At 44.7% G+C, this 22,706-nt stretch overlaps 1 protein-coding gene across 1 annotated transcript in view; it reads left to right on the top strand.

Annotated features, from left to right (window-relative positions):
- The first annotated feature begins 987 nt into the window (after nt 1–987).
- chrnb2 (cholinergic receptor, nicotinic, beta 2) overlaps nt 988–22,706 on the top strand; it is a 32,565-nt gene continuing 10,846 nt past the window's right edge. The window contains exons 1-2 of the mRNA XM_072679040.1: nt 988–1,257; nt 21,613–21,758. Of these exons, the coding sequence (XP_072535141.1) occupies nt 1,188–1,257; nt 21,613–21,758 (216 nt within the window). The 5' untranslated portion in view covers nt 988–1,187. The remainder of the gene's footprint in view (nt 1,258–21,612; nt 21,759–22,706) is intronic.

The raw sequence follows: 22,706 nt of genomic DNA, 5'->3' as shown, positions 1-22,706 counted from the left end.
TGGTCAGCATGACCTCAGTCTCAAATCACCACCTTACACATACTCTATCTGTCCAAAAGTCTGTGGACACCTCTTCTGAGTGCGTCCTGCTTCTTTGAGTTGGACCGGTTGCTGACACCTGTGCCTTTAGTCCTGTAGACCAGAAGAGGTACTGCCAATAGAATAGGACTCCCTTCCTGGTCCCATCACTACCGGGTTGGGCCTTGCGACGGAGACCCTTGGTGTCCTGAGGAAGGAAAAAGGAGAAACACCCCCCACACTTAGAGTCCCCCCCCCACCTCCCCCGCGTGCTCCCCCCCCCCCTCTCTCACTCCTCTCTCTGCTAGTGCGCCAACCCGGGTTCACACCCGTTTTCAGGCAAGCCCAGCCTTACGCGGTGGATTGGACAAGGTCGCGCCTCCTGCGGCGGTTCTGGCTGGTAGAAGCCCACCCCCCCTGGGCTGGGATTGGCCAGGCTGGTTTGGGGGACTGGAGTATCTGCTGGTGTGAGGACTCCTCAGAGTAAAGTTCAGATGTCCAGTAGTGCAGCAGTGGCCCAGCTCGTTAGCTCCAGCTCTCATGGTCCATTACTGTCCTCAGCCAATCCTAGCGCAGGGGGGGGGGGGGGGACTCATGCATTCAGGGATGCCAGGTATATTTAAAGCCCCCCAGCATTGAGCTGCTGTGGAGCAGTGGAACTACTGTGTTCTCTGGAATGATGGATGGATGGTGGAGTTGGGGTGATCAGGTGGGGTGCTGATCAGTTAACATCCTGACCTCACTAATGCAATCAAATCCTCACAGCAATGCCCCTCCAAAACCTAGTAGGAAGCCTTCTTCCCTGGATGCGGGTGTCCCAATACTTTTGTCCACATAGTGCATATATATATATAGAGAGAGAGAGAGAGAGAGAGAGAGAGACATACACACGCTTCAGATTGCACTAGCCAATCCGTGCGCAGGGGGGCGGGGCTTTCCGGAATACGGGTGGGCAGAGAACCTCTACCTGGCTTCCCCGTGAGCTCCTTCCTCGCGCGCTCTGCTCTGCTGCTCCGTGTGAAGACGTCACGCACCCAATTACGGCGAAGGACAAACAAGCAACAAGCTAACACCGCGCGCGCGCGTTTGTGTGAGTGTGTGAGTGTGTAAGTGTGTGTGTGTGCGTGCATGTGTGTGTCCGTAAACGCTCGTGCCCATCTCACCAACTGATGTCCTCCAAAGCAGGCTGCTATGGCTCCGTGGACGCTGCTCTGCTCCTCCTGCTCGCCATTGTGCAGAGTAAGTTGACTCGGTGTGTGTGTGTGTGTGTGTGTGTGTGTGTGTGTGTGTATGGGAGTGTGTGTGTGTGTGTGTTATTCGCTGGGTTCGGGGTGATCTACGCTACCTACGGTGCCCAGCTTTGGCTGCATAGTGTGGAGCGTTAATGTGATGAGGATGATGATGATGATGATGATGGTGGTGGTGATGATGATGAAGGGGGTGGTGATGGTGGTGATTTCTCCTCGCTTGATGTACAGTGAGGGTGTGTGAATTGCATACGCAGTGACGGCTGTTTGTCAGTGTGTGAGAAGCCATGGCTAAAGGTGTGTGAGTGTGTGTGAGCGTGTGTGAGTGTGTGTGTGTGTGTGTGTGTGTGGTGCAGTCCAGTCACGCCTGGATGATAATGCAGGATCATTATGAGGGTGAGCCGGCTCCTTTATCTGAGCCCTGTTTATTATGTCAGTGTGGTACCCGGTTAGGAACCCCTCGTTACCCCTCTATAACCCCTCAGTCGCCTAATGTGTGTGTGTGGAGTGTGTGTGTGAGGAGTGTGTGTGGACGGTTATCTAGATACATAGGCGCTGGCAGTTAGTCAGGCGTGTTAATCAGGGCTGTTAGCTGAAAGTTATTGATTGGTATTGAATAGGGCAGTGAATAATTACTTGGTCAGGAAGGTGAATGTGTGGGATGCTAAGCTAGTTTACGCCCGCATTGAAAACTGCAATCATTTGGAAGACAGAATAATGACGCTAACTGTGTACCATTATGACGTATTGTTTTTTTTAAAAAGTCATTGTGGACTAGAGCTAAAACCTACTGGGATGAACTCCCTGCAAAGCAAACAGTAAACAAACAGGGCATAGGGGCTCAACCAGCAACCTCCTAGTCCTAAAACCTGTTTGTCTAACCTTTCGGACAATGCTGCCCTCGTATCCTCTATGTGGGCTCAAACCAACAACCTTCTGCTCCTAAGCCCCCTTCTCTAACATTTAGGCCACTGCTTTTATATCAGTGCATTGGGGCTTAAAACGGCAACTTTAGACCCAACCCACTTCCTTAACCTATATGCCTATTGTTTTTTGTTTTTTCTAAGTCATGGTGGGATAGAACTAAAAACCTACAGGTATGAACTCCCTGCAAACCTAGTCATGGTGGGATAGAGCTAAAAACCTACAGGTATGACTCCCTGCAAAACACACAGTTAGAGTAGGAACTGGTAAACAAACAGGGCATAGGGGCTCAAACCAGCAACCTCCTAGTCCTAAAACCTGTTTTCTCTAACCTGTTCGGACAATGCTGCCCTCGTATCCTCTATGTGGGGCTCAAACCAACAACCTTCTGCTCCTAAGCCCACTTCTCTAACATTTAGGCCACTGCTTTCATATCAGTGCATTGGGGCTTAAACCGGCAACGCTTCTAGTCCCAACCCACTTCCTTAACCTATATGCTTATTGTTTTCTGTTTTTTTTAAGTCATGGTGGGATAGAACTAAAAACCTACAGGTATGAACTCCCTGCAAACCTATTTTTCTTATCTTTATATTAGGGCATAGGGGATCAAACCAGCAAACCTTTGGACCAAGCACACTTCTCTAACATTTAGGCCACAGCTCCCATATCAGTGCATAGGGGCTCAATCCCACAACCTTCTAGTCCCCAAATGCGCTTCCTTAACATATAACATATTTATTATAATTATAAAACACGTATTATCGTCATTGCACAGCAGTACATCGGTCAACCTCCACATTCTTATCCCATCTTATCCCATCTCTATAACAGTGAACACAAAAACTGATGAATTAGGGGTGGGAACACACACTCAGAATGACGGGCATCGGCGACCTCAGTGCACCGGCCACCTAAAGGGCTTTTTTCATCAGCAAGGGATTCAAACCAGCCACATTCTTCTGACCTAGCCTTCTGGTGTCATCCTCACTTCTCTAATCCCTTATCAGTGCATATGGGATCAAACCAGCAACCCTTATGGCTTCATGCCCACTTCGCTTACCTTTAAGCAACGGTGGCCCCCCATGCATATTACACCACTGGAGCAAAGCCATTACAGGCAATTACTGGGAATCCCCTCTCCTGACTGCTAGCAAAGCACCATTCACTAATGGACAAAAGTATTGGGACACCTGCTCATTCTTTGTTTCATACAAAATCAAAAAAGGTAATTAAAATATGTCCTGCTTTTGTTGGAGTTGGCTGGAGAGGCTTTCTACTAAATACTTTGCTCAACATTGCTGTGAGGATTTGATTGCATTCAGCGACCAGAGCATTAGTGAGGTGAGGGCGTTGGATGATCATCGGTCCACCTCACTGTCCCTAACTCAACTCCCTAACTCATCCTAAAAGTATTGGATCGAGCCCACAGTCCATCATTCCAGAGAACACAGTAGATCCACTGCTCCACAGCTCAGTGATTGGTGGGGGGGGGGCTTTATACATAGGCATGGTGCCTTCATTATGCTTATCTATTAATTAGATTATTATTTAGATTGCTCATTAGGGGTGTCCACAAACTTTTGGACATGTTGTCTACTGTTTAGCATCCTAGCACTAACGTTAGCTATCTGGCTGTGTGTGTGTGTGTTGTGTGGGGGGGGGTGTATTATAGCAACCTGCCCTCAATTATCTACCCCAAAGCACTTGTAGTTGTGTTCGAAGCCCCTCCCACCTTCAAGATACATCATCAGAAGGCGATTTTCCTCTTCAAGCTCACTCTAGAGGGCTACCTTGCAGGACGCAGGAAGCAAGTCGGCTTGTTTACAACAGCTCCAGCCATGGACACACGTGTCCATATTTCCATTTTGCCCGAAGTGTGTCGACGACTAAATTAGCCAAAAACGATACTGGAGGTTTCGGCATTGTGCCGGCACCATAAAAGGCAAACGTGGTGTCGTGCCATTTCTAATAATTTCCGTCAGTGATACCCATCCCCAACACACGCACACACATATGCATACACACATTTCCCCACACACACACGTCGTGAATCTGTGGAAATCGGCTTAGCTCCTCTCTTTGTGAGCCGCAGCCCAGAAGGCTAATTCAGCTAATTAAACTCTGACTAGGAGTGAAAGAGCGAGTGAATGGAGGAGGTGTGAGGAGGGGATTGGGTGAGGTCAGGAACGAAGAGGCGTCCGGGGACTGGCAGCACACATCCGTCATGCCTTCATCCCTTTCTTCTTCGTATGACTAATTAAGGGCAAATAAGGATCCAGGCACCAAACGCACACAAACCTATGGCGCTCATTAGCTAGCGGGTTGGCCGCAGCTATGATCTAATTATGTGGCATCAAGTCGGCGGCACTGCTGATGGATGTAGATGGAGGACGGAGGCCGCGTGTGATTGAGACGCAGTGTAACCTGCCGTCGGTTCGATTCGCTCGTGCGTGAACAGAAAGCGCAAGTCGACAGTTTAGTAGCTAATGATATCATGCTGTAGGCCTGTTTCCATTAAAAAACGAACCAGTCAGCAGGACCAGCATGTATGTATGTGTGTGTGTGTGTGTGAGTGTGTGTAGGCTTATGGACCGGCTAACAAACCAGTCATAAGGAATTTGACCTCCCGGCTGAAAGAAGCTGGTCAAGCTGGTCAAGCTTCACCAAGGTTCACTGGCCTCATTTGGGTTTAATGGTATAGCTGGCATGACTAACCTGACTAACCAAGCTAGTCAACTGGTATGACCAAGCTGGTTGACCCGCATGACCATGCTAGTCAGCCAGTAAGACCAAGCTGGTCAAGCTGGTTGACTGGCTTAGCTCTTACCCAGCGTAGTACATGGGTTTTATTTGGGTTTGATGGGTTAGTTGGTCTACAAGCATGACTAACCTGACTAACCAAGCTAGTCAACCTGTATGACCAAGCTGGTTGACCCGCATGACCAGTAAGACCAAGCTGGTCAAGCTGGTTGACTGGCTTAGCTCTTACCCAGCGTAGTACATGGGTTTTATTTGGGTTTGATGGGTTAGCTGGTCTACAAGCATGACTAACCTGACTAACCAAGCTAGTCAACCAGTATGACCAAGCTGGTTGACCCGCATGACTAGCAAGACCAAGCTGGTCAAGCTGGTTGACTGGCTTAGCTCTTACCCAGCGTAGTACATGGGTTTTATTTGGGTTTGATGGGTTAGTTGGTCTACAAGCATGACTAACCTGACTAACCAAGCTAATCAACCAGTATGACCAAGCTGGTTGATTGATCACCATGACCTGCTCATGCTGGTCTCACAGTATGGCTAGCTTGACCAGGCTAGTCAACCACAATGGATGTCTAGCTTAGATCATGGCTTGGCTCAGCACAAGGTAGGTTTTAATGGTTTAGCTGGTCTACCAGCATAACCAATATGACCAAAGTGGTGGACCAACATGACCACGCTGGTCAACCATTCCGCATGACCAAGCTGGTTCACTAGAATAATCAGCTTGACCAGACTATTTAACCAAGGTGACCAAGCTGGTCAAGCTGCATAGGCTAGTTGACTAGCTCAGCTCATGACCAGCATAGGTTTGTATGTTGTGATGGTTTTGAGCTTGTCTATCAGCATAATCTGGGTGACCAACATGACCACGGTAGACAACTATCGTGACCAGTATGACCATGCTAGTCAACAAAAAAAGGCCGCACATGGTCGCTAGCTTGTGGCTAGTGCATTACGTCATAGTTAGATCATTAGCTTGGGGCTGGGACATTGCTAGGACATAGGATCTTTAGTAAGCCCAAAGCTGTTTGCCCTGGCCTACGTTTTTAGACATTTGCTCACAGTTAGCGCACTAGCGGTCAATCGGCTAAACGTCACTGTAAGTGCTGTTAAACGATATTGGACGTATTTAACAATACAGCCACAGGATTCTGAAGATGACTGAACATTGAGCAACACAGCTAGTCACAGGGACTGTGTAGGTAGGTTAGGGCTAGGCATAGTAAGCTAAGTGCCAACTGGATCTAGACCGTATCACAGTGTAGCAGCTGCAGTTGTATTTCCATCAGGAAATGGATGTTCTGAGGAATACTTTACCAGACTACAGGCACCTTTTTCCTTCCCGTGATTTATTCTCTTGGCTCATTCCCAAAATGGAGAAAATAGATGGGAAAAGCACTGATTTTGTTGCTCTCCGTGTGTCCGTTCCTCTCCGTTCCATCGATGGCCCATTTAAAAAAGATAGGCCTGTACATCGCCCTTTTCATTTGACTGCTGGGCCTCTGAGAAGTGCTTGAAAATGGAACGTGGCTCTCAGCAGTAATCAGGTTTGCAGTGCTTCAGGCTTACGATCTCAGGCATCATCACATGCGTCCAGTGACAAATTCTCGAGATGAAGGCAGACGTCTGGAACTGGCATCGTCTCTGCCTACTGAGTACAGGAGAGGATCAGTGTAGCTCTGCAAACTGAAAGGATATCCCAGGGTTGCACTGGATGCTGCGTTTACACAGGGTCATGTTATTAAGCTCGGGTTTAGTTACACAGCAGATAGCAGGCTCCGTGATGAAAAGTAATCGTAATCATGGTAAATTTACAAAGCAGGGTCCTATTGCTCCTCTCTGGTTGGACAGGCTTGACTTTAGGCTTAAGTTATCTGACTAAACTGAGAAATCCTACTTTGTTAAACACTACTCTTCAAAGGATTTCTCGGTTAGCCAGCTAACTTAAGGCCACAGTTGAGGATTGTCCAAAAGGAACGTCCCTCAGCTCTTTTCCTATTGGACAGGCTCGACTTTAGGCTTAACTGAGAAATCCTGCTTTGTAAAGAAAAACTTTAGTTAGCCAGCTAATGTAAGCCCAAAGCTGAGGTATATCTATCAAGAATGCCCAGCACCTCGTCCCCTTTTGGACAGTCTTAAGTTATCTGGCTAAACTTACAAATCCTGCTTTGTGAAAAAAAAAAACCCCTAGGATTATGTAGTTAGCCAGCTAATTTAAGACCACAGTTGAGGATTATCCAATGGGATCATCCCTCAACTGACTTCAGGTTTAAGTTATCTGGCTAAACTTAGAAATCCTACTTTGTAAAAAACAAAAACAAGCATCTAGGGCCAGCTAATTTAAGCCCAAGGCTGAGGACTGTCCATAAAGACTGTCAATCAGCTCTTCTCTTATTGGACAGGCTTGATTTTGGGCTTAAATTAGCTATCTGGTTAAACTGAGAAATCATGCTTTGTTAAAAACTCCAAACATTTCTCAGTTAGCCCTAAGTCTAAAGTTAAGGACCGTCCAGGAGGACTGTTCATGAGCCCTTCTCCTATTGGACAGGCTTGTCTTCAGGCTTAAGTTGCAAGACACCCCCATAGAATTTTCTAGTTAGTCAGATAACTTAAGCCAAAAATGGAGGACTGCCCAGCATGAACGTCCCTCAGCTTATCTCAAATTGGACAGGCTTGACTTTAGGCTTAGTCTATCTAGCTAACCTCAGAAAACCTGCTCAACCCCCTACCCCTAACTAGAGCCTATTACAGAGTGGCTGTCAGGGCACAGACAGGACAATAGAGACCTGCAGGACAGAGTATGGACCATTTAATGTGGGGAGGAACCTTCACAGCCAAAATTGAGATCAATGAGGAGGCTCTCTCATGCCGTCAGTTCTGACCCCTCCTTAAGAATAATTAGCGGTAGCATCTCTGTCCAGTCTGTTTCTCACTTCCCTAAAGAGGTGCTGATGGATTTGGTGACGATTTTGGCTGGATTCAGCCTTGGCCTCGAGGGAGCAGTAAAAACGCACGAGGCCCGTTATAGAGTGACTTATTGCGTCCGCTGGACACCGATCGATGTCCAGGACACTCTGTTCTCAGTTCTGCTGTTCTCTTTGCAGGGTGTAACATCATGCTGTTCAATTCAGGTCCATGTCCTTTATGTGGAGCTTTTTATAGCAGACACTAGAACTACATGGACGGGGGACGTTTTCCTGACATACGTCCATTCAGTGATGTCCCTGCAAGAACCTCGGTTGATGTGTGGTCATGGTGATCCAATCGGTCCATAGCTCATTAGATCAGGAGTTTTAACCATCAAAATAAACGAAACGTTTTAAGATGGAGAGAAACTTCGACTCAAAAGAAGAAACTCCCTAAAAGGAAGAAAGGGAAGCACTGAGAGGAACCAAGACTCGATGGAAGAAACCCATGAGGAGGAACCACCAAGAGAAACCCAAGACTCTAAAGGAGAAACTACCAAAGAGCACAAGGAGGAACCAGGCCTAAAACTTCTAGAAACCTTCTAAAAAGAGAATGAAGAACCAAAGGAAAATGGAGAAAACCTCCTGAGAACACGAGGAGGAACCACTGACAAGAGCCGAAAGGTAAAAACTCTCAATGAGGCAATGAGAAATCAGGACTCTGAAGAACCCAGCTTTAAAAGGAGACTCCCTAAGAGTTCGGAGGAAGCATTGAAAGGAACCAATACTCATGAGGAACATGAGGAACCACCAGGAAAAACCTCCTCAGAGCATGAGGAAGAACCACTGAAGAATCCAGGCTCAAAATGGAATAACTCCCTAAACGAATGGGGAGGAACCACTAAGAAGAACCATTAATGTTTACATTTACGACATTTAGCAGATGCTCTTACAAAAGTGCTCCACTGTTTACTCAAGACTAAAAATTCAAAGATCCCTCTAGAAGGTCAATATGGAGACCATAGTACTGTACTCTTCGCCCAAGTAGTCTTTAGGAAGAGGAGGGTCTTCAGTCTGGGTATTCGGACACCCAGGGGAAGCTCGTTCCACCACTAACCTTCCAATTGAGAAGCATCCTAAATGCATGAGGACCAATGAGAAGAACAAAGACTCAAGAGGAGCATTACGAGATGAAGAGGACACATGCACACACATGTAAACCAACACACATTAATAAACGCACACACACACACACACACACACACACACACACACACACACACACACACACACAGACATGCTGTTCACCGGAGGTCAGCAGAAAGCTCAGAGCTAGCGAAGGTGTGGGTGGATAGGTCACCTTCAGTTCTATATTTGGCACCTATTATACACACCTCTGTGCACTCACACACTCTCACACACACACACACCCTCATTCGCACACTCTCTTACACATACCGACTCTGCAGGGAGTCTCAAGGACGTTTCCGCACCTTCCCGTACTGCAGGCTTTCTGTGGAAGCCAAAGTTTCCTACAGATCGCCGTTTAACTGAAATCGAATGTCTCCAGCTGTTCCCCTACCTTCTCTTTTAGGTGATCAGTCAGGTCTGGTGTCCGCCGTTTGCGCTGAAGCTGAAAGGCTACTTTAGCATACACAGGCCCGGTCCGGGCCTTAGCGATGTGCCACCCTGCAGATCTTAGCTCCACTGCTTAGGTTGGATTAGGGCTGAAGCTGAATCCAGGTGATGAAGATCTACAGGAGCATCTTTCCTGGGTGGTAGATGTTGAGGACTAAGATCGGGAACCTCTGGCTAGGCTAGGTTAGTGTCATCACACACTTTACTCACACCACATTAGAACCAGAGAAGCATAAACCAGTATGTGTTGGGTTTTGAGATGCTGGTATGCTGGCCTACCAGGTCTACACCAGCATCAGACCAGCATAAAGCATAATTAGCATCAGTCGTTCTATGCTAGCAAACACTATCCCAGCTAACAGCTTGGACGCAATGTGGACACCCCTTCTAACGAATGCATTAAGCTACTTTAAGCTGCACCCATTGCTTAGCTTGTCTAGTCCCAATAGAGTAGAACTACTTCCAATAGAGTAGGACTCTCTGAAGCAGATAGAAACGAACCTATTAGCACCATGCTGCCTAATGCTAGGCGTGGGCTAGAGGTGGATAAAGCCCCCCAGCATTGAGCTGTGGAGCAGTGGAACTGCTGTGTTCTCTGAAATGATGGAATGATGGATGGTCATGATGGAGTTGGGAAAGTTGGTGGAGGTGGAGTGCCAATCATCAGCCAACATCTTGATGTTGATAACACTCTTGCGGCTGAATGCAATCAGATCCTCACAGCACTGCTCCTCCAAAATCTAGCAGAAAGCCTTCTTCCCTGGACAGTAGAGACAGTTTCTCCAACAGCAAGCAGGAGACCCTTGTTTTTGCAACAACAGAAACAGTGAATGAGCAGGCGTCCCAATACTTTTGTCCAAAAAGCGCATATGCCCGTTCAGCATGGGGTATGATATAAACGATCTGCGTGGCGATGTTGTAATTTTGCCATTTCGCCCACCTCTACTATTGACTGATGGGATGACTAATCCAGCTACGAGAAATGTGAGTAGCGGTGACGTTTCTTCCCGTCAGGCTTGGTTATTCATTCCTGCTGTCTGTAGACGGCCTTGACTGACAGCAGACGGTAGAAGTCCTTCTTTCCAGAAAACGAGTCACGGCTAATAACCTGAGCCCTGTCTGCTAATGATTAAGAGTGAAGGCTTTAAATGCTGTGGTGGGCAGTTGACCCACAACAAAGATGTCAAGGAACGATTAAAGACGAGGAGTAAGAGAGGGCGAGAGGGCGAGAGAGGGCGAGAGAGATGAAGGGGAAACAGCTCGGCAGCTTGTGTCCTTATTTAGCCCTCTTTATGCATATTTGTTCTCATCCAGAATGAGCTGCAATAATGCAGGCTTATCAAGCATTTTACAGCCTCTCCGGTACGCCGCTCGCCCAGGATCGTCAGGCTGAATTAGTAGGCCGGCAGCCTTGTGGAGATTTACAGCTGACCGCCAGTTACACCCCGACTTTTTCATGCGTACACAGATGCACCGTAAACCATCTCACAGTTACTACAGACGTTTTTCACGCTACCTTGTGGACAAACCTTTGGCCACATGATGCTGTAGTGATTTTCCACAGTTCCTCCCTCAGTTTAGCCATTTCCCACTGCTGGCTAGAAGGCTAGCATGTGCTTCCTCCTGAACATGTAGGTTTTTATCGTACTGGACAGTCGTCGCTTCTCCGTTAAAACTAGAATGTAAACGGAGCATTAATGCTACAGGCTAATGGAGGTAACGCTAAGGGCCCTATTTTTTTTAGCGACCTTTTGGCGGGCCGTAGATTGTGCACCGCACAGCTTGATTTAGGGCACGTCGGTGTGTCTTCGCTGTCGTAACGGGTCTTTGTTTTAACCACGGTGTTCAGAGCGCCATCTGGTGTCCTCAGGTGCCATTAACGTACGTAGCAGTACGGACGTTCTCAGAAGGTAAATAAAGGAGTTTAGAGTCTGCAGTGTGGAGCTGTCAACGTGCTCATGTGGGTGGAACGTGGGCTAGGTGGGTTCCAGGTGGGCATGGGCTCTAAGTAAGTTTGTACATACGTTTTTACTGGACTTCCCAAATGGGCCCTATCATTACAGCCCATCTTAGGCTCACATGGGTCCCGTCTATGCCCAGATATGCAGTGTACAGCCCAGATAGGGCCCATGTTTAACCCCACTTGGTCCCATCACTGACCCTGTGGGGACAACATGGAACCCTGACCCCAATAACTCCAATGTCGTCCAGTAGCGCTAGTTTGAAGTCCTACTAGTTGCATACGGCCTTCTGTGATACGAACCACCGTATGAAGCTAATCAGCCGGTTCCTGGTCCCCTTCTTACTGCACTGCAGAATAACGGACGCGCCAAACCAAGACAGGCCCAAACGAGCCCAGACGAGTTTTGCAAAATGATCTCTGCCACTGCCAGTTCTGGCATGGCCAGTGTTTTCCCGAATGAGGACGCTTTCCCCCACCCCCCTGCAGCGCATATAGGCCGGCGAGTCCGTAGCCAGATAGGAGCAGGCTCAGGAGACGGTGAGAAATAAAGCCTGCCCAAAGTGCTATTGATCTCAAACCTTTTATAGCACATTTAAGCAGGAAGAAATCATTTTATGGAGGAAAGGAAGCGTGCAGGTGTTTGAATCACCCCCCCGTAACATTAACATTTCAGCAGTGGGCCAGATGAGTGATCGGGTCAGCGCTGCCCGGTGCTGCTTGTGTGTTCACTCTGACCACACTTCCACTGTGAGCATTAATGGGATTCTGTTAATCACTGTAGGCACAAGCCAATGGCCATTATTTAGCGCTAATGCTGAGGTGCTTAACGGAGTACGTCTTCCAGAAACTCTGCTAATAGGAGGCTAAAGATATCAAGTCTGTGCTAATTGGTCCCCACTGCTTTTCTTTACTGAACAACATTAGTAGTAATTAATTAATGAGCAGAAATCAGGTATGGCTTGATAGGCCTGAGTTTGCTTCTACCAGGACTAATGAAAGGTTTTGGCCGTCTGATTAGCATGATTAGCAAGTGTATACCTGGTTCACACACTTGCTTTATGGGGTTGTGCAGTAGGCTTTAATAGACTTGCTTATGTGGTTTCTGACAATCAGTGTAACTATAAACATGGACTATAGTACATTAGCATAGCGCGAGCCGTGCGAAGTATGCTCATGTTTATGGATACAGTGTCAGAAACCATACAGGCCTCGCAGAGTTTATTTAGGGAATCTTTTGGGAATTCCACTGATTTTCCATTCCAACATTTTTGCATAATTTAGGGGTGGAGACCTCAATAAAGATCTCCTCAGACAACCGAGAAGAACCCAAAAAACTTCCCTGATTGTCTTCAGCTGAATCGAATCATGGAGAATTTAAATGTGTCTTTAAATGTGTCATACAATAATTTCTTAAAGAATCAAATCGTAATTCTGTGACACAGTGAATCATTTCTTAAAGAATCAAATTGTAATTCTGTGACACAGTGAATCATTTCTTAAAGAATCAAATCGTAATTCTGTGACAAAGTGAATCATTTCTTAAAGAATCAAATCGGAATTATTTGACACAGTGAATCATTTCTTAAAGTATCAAATCGTAATTCTTGGACACAGTGAATCATTTCTTAAAGAATCAAATCGTAATTCTTTGACACAGTGAATCATTTCTTAAAGAATCAAATCTTAATTCTATGACAGTGAATCATTTCTTAAAGAATCAAATCGTAATTCTTTGACACAGTGAATCATTTCTTAAAGAATCAAATCGTAATTCTGTGACACAGTGAATCATTTCTTAAAGAATCAAATCGTAATTCTATGACACTGAATCATTTCTTAAAGTATCAAATCGGAATTCTTGGACACAGTGAATCATTTCTTAAAGAATCAAATCGTAATTCTTTGACACAGTGAATCATTTCTTAAAGTATCAAATCATAATTCTTGGACACAGTGAATCATTTCTTAAAGAATCAAATCTTAATTCTTTGACACAGTGAATCATTTCTTAAAGAATCAAATCTTAATTCTATGACACAGTGAATCATTTCTTAAAGACTCAAATCTTAATTCTATGACACAGTGAATCATTTCTTAAAGAATCAAATCGTAATTCTTTGACACAGTGAATCATTTCTTAAAGAATCAAATTGTAATTCTGTGACACAGTGAATCATTTCTTAAAGAATCAAATCGTAATTCTTTGACACAGTGAATCATTTCTAAAAGTATCAAATCGGAATTCTTGGACACAGTGAATCATTTCTTAAAGTATCAAATCGGAATTCTTGGACACAGTGAATCATTTCTTAAAGAATCAAATCGGAATTCTGTGACACAGTGAATCATTTCTTAAGGAATCAAATCGTAATTCTATGACACTGAATCATTTCTTAAAGTATCAAATCGGAATTCTTGGACACAGTGAATCATTTCTTAAAGTATCAAATCGGAATTCTTGGACACAGTGAATCATTTCTTAAAGAATCAAATCGGAATTCTATGACAGTGAATTATTTCTTAAAGAATTTTGTAATTCTGTGACAGTGAATCATTTCTTAAAGAATCAAATTGTAATTCTTTGACACAGTGAATCATTTCTTAAAGTATCAAATCATAATTCTTTGACACAGTGAATCATTTCTTAAAGTATCAAATCGGAATTCTTGGACACAGTGAATCATTTCTTAAAGAATCAAATCGGAATTCTTGGAAAATTGGTTCAACATGGGACGCAACATTTAGGTGCCAATTAAAAGACGGGACAGGTGGCAACCGTGCACATATCTGTACATATCATTGTATTACTATCATTATTTACATCATCATGAGCCCTATCCATCTTCCTGAAGAGCCAGGGCCTCGTCCTCCTCATCTTCTCCCGCCTCTAAATGCTCCACAGTGAGTCACAGTCTTCCCCTCTGCCTCCATTTTTCCTTCTCAGCTGCTTTCACTTCCCCCACGTACACTGTATGTGTGTGTGTCTGTGTGTGTTTCTGTCCTGTTTAAAGCTTAATACACACACACACACACACACACACACACATACACACAAACGCATGTGCACTGCACTATCTCTCTCTCTCTCTCTTTTTCTGTGAGGACAGCAGGAGTAAATATAGCTCAAACATGCAGCATCCCGGATGGAGCAGACTTGTTTTATATCTGAGAGCCGGGACTCAGATGCATTAGATTTCTTCTTTCTTTTATTTATTAAATTTTTTTTTGTACAGATCTGCTTACTCACACATCCTGCCGGGCAGCCAATAATCTTCCAGCACCTCATCTTTTAATAGATTGTAAAAACTGCGTCTATCTGAATGAGGTGATTCGTTTTGAGAAGCGATTATAATAATATTCAATAACGGTCGTATTCAGAAGTCCTCAAGCTCCTCTGATCCATTGTTCTTAATGTCTGCATTCCAGCAGTACCTAATCGAATCGAGCAGTGGTGAATTGTAGGAGCTCAGGATGTGACTCATTTTGTATACGAATGAACTGAACCGAGTCCTGGTGAAATTTGAGCTGCGATGCAATGAATCACTTCGTAAGGAATCAAATTGAATCATGTCACGGTGAAATGTGAAAACGTATAACGCTCTAAATAATTTTTCGAAGGATCGAAGAATTTGAGTCGTGGGCCAATTTGAGAGCTTCTGTTGCACTGAATCATTCCTTGAAGAATCAGAATCTCATCATGGTGATTTTTCAGAAAATTCGTTGCATTGAATCATTTTTGTACACATTTTTTTTGTTTTTAAAGAGAAGTTTTTAAAGAGTCCAACCTTTGGAAAGAATTGATAATTCATTATTATTTAATACATTTAATAGTGAATTTAAAGAAATGAAATGAAAAGTTTATTTTTTCTGATGCACTGAATCGATTCATAAGGAATCCATTTGAATCACATCATGGTGAAATCGGAGAATTCATATATAGAAAGCTTTGTATACTTTCATAAAGAACTGAATCAAGTCCAATCAACTCTTGGTCAAATTTGAGATTTTCTGTTTTATTTAATAATTTTTTAAAGAATCAATTTAAACCTAAGATTTTGTGGCGCACTGAATCATTTTCATACAGTAACGTAACTGAGTCAAACGACTGTAAAATGTGAGAGTTCATTACACATTAAATCATTTGATTTATTGTTGCACTGAATCATTCATTGAAGAATCAAATTGAATCTTATCATGGTGATGTTTGGGAAATCCTATAATTTATTGAATCATTTGAAAAGTAATCAAACAAAATCAAATGATGGTTGAACTTGATTTTTTTTCTGATTCACTGAATTCATTTAAAGAATCAAAAATTGAATAAAGAATCAAATTGAATCACATTCTGGTGAAATGGGGGAACACGTATTGCACTTGAATCATTTTTTTTTTAAAGAATCTATTTAATGAAGATTATATGGTTTATTGAATCACTTGAGTCAAACCAGCCAAATTGAATCTCATCATGGTGACATTTGGTGAGAAATCCCGTAATGAACTGAATCATTTTGTGGTTTTGGGAACTGCCTCGTTTCCCAGCTCTGTTCCGGTTCTGTTGGACTGGAAGGAGGAACAGCAGTGTTTGAGGTTGTGGCGGCAGTTCCGAACTTTGTGATGCACTGAATCTGCTGGGCTTGTGTGGGTTGATGGACGCGGGTGTTTCTGTGAGCATTTCATGTTTGTGCATCTTCTAATGAGCATGCTACTAAAAGGGGGGCCGGCGTGGGTGGGGGGTGGGACGTGCACAATACTGAAATATTCATCAGGTCACATTAAGTTTACAATATGCACAGAGGAGAAACGGCCCTTAGCTGGGCAGAGGCACAGGGAAACATTCCAGGCACTTAGCACGGATCTGCCCGGCTTTATATAGCCCAGCAGCAGAGACGGGACCAGAGCAGAGACGGGCAGAGGAAACATGTTGATTTATTAAAATGCTTCCTTTTCTCAATACAATCCTGCTCTGAAGGACAACACAACACACTCTCCAGGAGGAGGAGGAGGGAGAAACAGGGGGAGGGATGAAAAATGGAAGCAGGAGGGAAACATGCGGAAAAAAAGAAAGGGACAAAGAGAGAGAAAAACAGAGGCCAGGAATGGGATAATATTATTACCATGACCAAAAAGGCCACGGAATGAATCAACTCTTAAAGAATCATCACCTCAACTCGAATTGTGTGGAAATCCGAGAAGTAATAATTCAATAAAATATTGTCGTATATTGTTGTACATGCTTAATGCTTAAAATATCGTTGATTAAGATTTTGTGATTCACTGAATCATCACTTAAAGAATCACTGCATCTTAAATTGTGGTGAAATTCGAGATGTAATTCACTGAAACTTGTTACATGAAATGGAATCGTAGTAACGACTTATTGAATCATCTCTTTTAGAATCACCTCAACTAGAATTGTGGTGAAATTCGAGTTGTGATTCAATACAGTTGAAATTTGGAACGCTTGGAACGATTGAGAGTCACTGAATCATTTCTTAAATAATCTAATTGAAATCATCACTTTAAAAATTCACAGCAGCTCAAATTGTGGTGAAATTCAGAAAGTAATTCACTGAATCGTGTTAAATGAAATGATCTCGTAGTACTGATTGAGATTTCTTGGTTCACTGAATCATTTCCTAAAGAATCAAACTGAAAGGAATTGTGGTGAAATTTGAGAGGTATCGACTCACTGAATCATCTCTTTTAGAATCACCTCAACTCGAATTGTGGTGAAATTCGAGTTGTGATTCAATACAGTTGGAACGCTTGGAACGCTTGAGATTCTTGAGTCATTGAATCATTTCTTAAATGATCAAATTGAAAGGAATTGTGATGAAATTTCTTGATTCACTGAGTCATGTTAAATGAAATGATATTGCAGATTCACTGATTTCTTGATTCACTTAATCATTTCCTAAAGAATCAAACAGAAAGGAATTGTGGTGAAATTTGAGAGGTAATGATTCACTGAATCACCTCTTAGAGAATCACCTCACCTCTCTACATGGCAGTTTTGCACTGTGGCTTGGATGTTTCCGAAGGCTGTTGGCAGAGTGACTCTACACCGCGGCCTGGATGCTTCCCACACCGGCTGCCGAAGTGACTGCACCTCACAGCCCAGACGTTTCCAATGTCTGCTGTCGTAGCGACTCCCTCAATCACCTGCAAAGCACCTGACACTAGGAGGGTGAGAACAAACAAGCACAGGCCTTCTCCGATACATGTAAAGTGAGCCACGGCTTGCAGCATCACTAGGCAGCCATCAGCTGCCTCTGAGGAAAGCGTTGGCTCCCCAGCTCTGATACATCAACAGCCAGCATCACAGTGGGAGTGATGAGAGGAGACATCGGGATCTACCCACCCAGAGAGACAGAGAGAGAGCATGGCCAATTGTGCTCTCTGAGGCTCCAGCTGCTGATGGCAAAGCCACTCGTAGTCCCTCCAAAACCACTTTACCTTAGGATTAGAATTAGGACTAGGATTAGGGTTAGATTTAGGGTCACGGTTAGGTATCCTGGTTGGTCATAATGCAGAGTGTGCATGTCGAGTAAACTTGTAAAGCTCGTACCAGTAATAGGCAGGGATAGACAGGGTGCTATCACAGAGAGAGGGATAGAGAGAGAGAGGCAGCGGATGACAGCAGCGGTAGAGGGGGTAGAATTTATGGTGCATGATTAGCGTCTTCATTGATCTGCTGTGTAAAGCCATCATTCCTGCCCACTGAACATGGAGTGAGAGATGGTGGGACGAGAGAGAGAGATTGATGAGTGAGAGGAGAGGAATGGGGGTACAGGATACAGCACAGTGGCCTGGAAAAGTTTGGACACTTTGCATGGTCAGTGCTTAGTAGAGTATTACAGCTTGTGGTCTTTCAGGCCTTGTTTTGGGAGCAGAGGATGTCCAACTCTGTCCCTCTGAGAGTCTTGAGTCGTTTGCTGCTCTGCTCTTTTGAGGTCTATCCACAGATGTTCAGAGATGTTTAGGTCGGGGGATTCTGTGAGGGCCATGGCAAAACCTTCAGCTTGCGGCTCTTGAGGGAGTCCATTGTGGATTTTGAGGTGTGTTTAGGGTCATTATCATGCTGTAGAAGCTCATTCTGCTTTCCTCTTCAGCATCTTCAGTAGTGCTTGAACGATGTGACCATCAGACAAGTCCTAAAAGTAGATGAGGAGAACCAAATCCAACAAATCAAACAAAAATTTAGCCTTGTCTACAGGTCCACCATCAGGAGAAAGCCGTGCTCTCCAGAAAGAACAACGCTAGCCGCAGTTTGCTGAAGATCCGCACCGCCCATGTTGGCCTCCACAGTTGCTGTGAGCTGCCATGTCTTAATCACATTACGAACTGAGGAAACGACCTGATCTTCCTTCAGACTTATAGTCCGCTCCTGCGCTGTTGACGTCAATTTCGCTTAATGCTCAAAGTGTTCGGCACCTGCTTAGAGGAGCCCATGGCTGCTGATTGTTGGGATTTGATGGTTGAGAAGTCTGAGTATTTCTAAAGCTCTGAAATTTCCATCACCTGACCTTTCCTAGTCACGACGTGTAAACAAGCCATAGCCCTAACAAGCTGTTTAGGGTCTAAGACCTTACCCTGCTGCTGTCCGTGGTGCTGAAGTGTCTGTAATACATACAGAGATACGCTGTATGCCCAAGTGTTTGTGGAGGCCTCTTCTAATGAATGTGAATGGATTCAGCTACTTTATGCTGCCCCCATTGCTGACACACAGATGTACAAATGCAAACACATAGCTGGTCTAGTCCCTGTTCAGAAGTGCTGCCAATAGAATAGGACCCTCTGAAACAGATAACCATGAACCTGTTGGCACCATGCATTGGCTAGGCTGAAGACGTATAAAGCCCCCTCAGGGATGAGGTGGGGTGATGATCATCCAACATCCAACATATGGGGCAGTGGTGGCTCAGCGGTTAGAGCGCCAGGCTATTGATAACACAGTTGTGGGTTCGATTCCTGGGCTCGGCAAGCTGCCACTGTTGGGCCCTTGAGCAAGGCCCTTTACCCTCTCTGCTCCCCGGGCGCTGGAGTTGGCTGCCCACCGCTCTGGGTGAGTGTGTGTACTCACTGCCCCTAGTTCACTAGTGTGAGTGTGTGTGTGTGTTCACTTAGTACTTAGTAAACAGTAAAGGCAGGCCAAACACATCATGGCAGAAGAAACACGTAGATGTTTTTGTTTTTTTTTCTTCCTTGTATTCAGCTTTTCCAGCTCTTCAGGGAGCTGCTATTTATCGACCAAAGGAGGAATGCTTTAAAGGCTGATGGGACAGGCAGAAGTGGCAGCTGCTTGAATGCGTCCTAGACAGAACAACACGTCTCCCAAAATAGAGCTAGCTCTAAAGTTAGAGTGGAGATTGGGTGGGGATTCAGCATCAAATACTCCTTTGAATATTACCACAAATACTCCTTTCATCAAGGGCAAAAAGAGATCTCTGAAAAGGTCATAGAGGGCTAGCTTTGGGCCTATGCTTCAACTGCTCAGCCTCAAATAACGAAAGTAGTCATATCATTTATAGTAGTCTTATAGACAAAAATTGGACTAAAGGGGTTAACTCCTTAAAAAAAAGCCTATGGACCACCGATGGGTCCTCTATAACCGGAGATTAGCCCCACTAGTTTATACAGAAGTCCCTGTAGCTACTAAATAATACACCATATTGGTAATAAGCCTTGTAGTGTGAAAGCGTTAAGAGTTGTTATTCCCAAATAACAAAAAAACAAAGCTGTCCAGCTTATAGTAGCTTATAGGTGTGGTTGTTGTGGTGCAACAGATAACAGCCCTACCTCCCACTGAGTTACAGCACCATGTGGGAGACCAGGGTTCGATTCCTGGTCTGGGTGACTATGCTGCGCTACACCAATAAGAGTCCTTGGGCCAGACCCCTAACACTACATTGGCCCACCTCATATGTGATATGAATAACCTTGTATGTCGCTCTGGATAAGAGTTTCTGCTAAATGCCATAAATGTAAATGTACAGGGCAGCCAATCAGAACACAGCTTATTTACATCTAGCTGTTCTCCATTCTCTGATCAGCCTAGTGTTGGCTTTTAGGCTTATTACATCCATTATCATTATCTGTAGCCGTTGCATTTAGCCTTGAAAGCCATTCACCAGTGGGCAGGGTTTAGGTAAATTTTGGAGGTGTAAATATAACAAGTCAGAACTGTTATGTAAGAGTTTTGAGGTTTTTGGAATTGGCTCAGTTCTGGTTCTGCTGGATGTTCTTCTGAAGGAGGAACGACAGCGTTTGAGCTTCACGGTTTGTCACTTCCATAAACTGAACTCTCATTATTTTTACGTTTTATACAGTTTTCCATTCTAGGGAGTCTTTAAGTCTGACGTTAAGACAAAAACATTTATTTTTTTGTGAATCCAGCTCTGATTGTCAGTGTAATCAGGTGGGCTCCAGTGGTCTGAAAGGCAGAACGGAGCTGAACGTGGTGCTGAATCACGGGACACTGCTGTCCATGGTGCTGAAGTCTCGGTAACATACAGAGATATACTACATGTCCAAGTATTTGTGGACACCCCTTCTAACGAATGCATTGAGGCACTTTGAGTTGAACCCATTGCTGACACAGATGTGCAAATGCACACACACACACACAGCTTGTCTAGTCCCTGTGTAGAGAAGTACTGCCAACAGAATAGGACTCTCTGCAGGAGACAACCATGGACCTATTGGCACCATGCTGCCTAATGGGCTAAAGGGGTATGATGGATTGTGCCTCATCCAATACTTTTGGGATGAGTTGGGGTGGTGATCATCCAGCATGCTGACCTCACTTATGGTCTTGTTGCTGAACCCAATCAAATTCTCACAGCAATGCTTCTCCGAAATCTAGTAGAAAGCTTCTTCTTAGAGATAGGTGATGGTTAGTACCCTTGATTTCGGAAGAAACAATGAAAGAGCGGGTGTCCCAACACTTTTGTCCATAGTGGTCAGCTGCTCTATAATTGTAGCCTCTCGCTCTCACTCATACAGCCCATGGACTCTTGTTACAGTGGAGGCTCTCGAGGGGAACTGTAGATGTACTTTCTGTAGATGTAGGCCGACATTGCTGTGTGTTTGGCGTTCTACCCTCTGAGTTGACTTGATTGATATAACTAGGCCATGTTTCATTTTTCTCCGCTAGGTAGCCGAGGGGCTGACACAGAGGAACGCCTGGTGGAGCATCTCCTAAACCCCGCCCACTACAACAAACTGATCCGGCCTGCAACCAATGGCTCAGAGCTGGTCACGGTGCAGCTAATGGTGTCACTGGCCCAGCTCATCAGTGTGGTGAGTTACAGTTTACATTTACCACTTAAATAGCCTCACCCAGGCCTCCACCCTTCAGTACTATGTACGGCAATGAGCCAAAACATCATACGCCCATATGCTGTTGGTCCTCGCCTCACAAGTGCCGTCAATCACCAAGACGTTACAGCAGATGCTTCAGGTTTTGAGGTGGCTTCATTGCAGATAAGGTTTCTCAGCTAACATGCTTATGTGGGGCCTGTATACAGATATAAGCGAGCTCTGAAGAGGGAGTTGTGGGGGAAAAAAAGAGTAGTATAATAGAGCTGTGTTCCTCTGTGGCTTCTCTCCACAGCTTTATTCCCACTGGCACTGTGCAGCTCCTATATTCCTCCTGCTCACTGAACGCATGGCTTATTCCCCCACTATACAGCATCCCCTGTGCCTTTAGCGCACTGCAAACATCCTGTAATGTCCTGTAACTGCGAATGTCCTGTAATGTTGATCTCCAGGGGGCAGAGCTCAAGTCTGCCTGCAGAATAAGTCCATAATCTATACAAGTTGGGATAGATGAATGGCCGGGATTGTGGCATTCCACTAACTGCACACCAGCACTGAAGTATGCTGTAAAAGTATTCAATCAGGGTAATGGATCGAGCTCTCAAATTCATCTACAAAGGTTTTCCCTTTATTTTCTGCTCAGTCAGACATCCATGGGTGCCCTGCTGAACAAAAACAGCTCTTGACCAGCTTAAGCTGGTTGACCAGCTCTTGACCAGCATAGGGTATGTTGTTTTTGTTTATGCTTGATGGTTCGTCTTTATCCTTAATTAACCTGATCAAGCAATACAACCAGCAAGACCACACTAATCAACCATCATGAGTAAGCTGGTCAACTAGCATGAACATCAAGGCAAAGCTGGTTGACCATCATGACCAGGCTTGTCTACAAGCTTAACCACCATGAAGACAAAGATGGACGATTAGCAT

Source organism: Salminus brasiliensis, chromosome 5 (genome assembly GCF_030463535.1).
Source record: "Salminus brasiliensis chromosome 5, fSalBra1.hap2, whole genome shotgun sequence".
Taxonomy (NCBI): domain Eukaryota; kingdom Metazoa; phylum Chordata; class Actinopteri; order Characiformes; family Bryconidae; genus Salminus; species Salminus brasiliensis.
The sequence above is the reverse complement of the archived record's forward strand: the minus strand, read 5'-3'. Positions and strand labels throughout refer to the sequence as shown.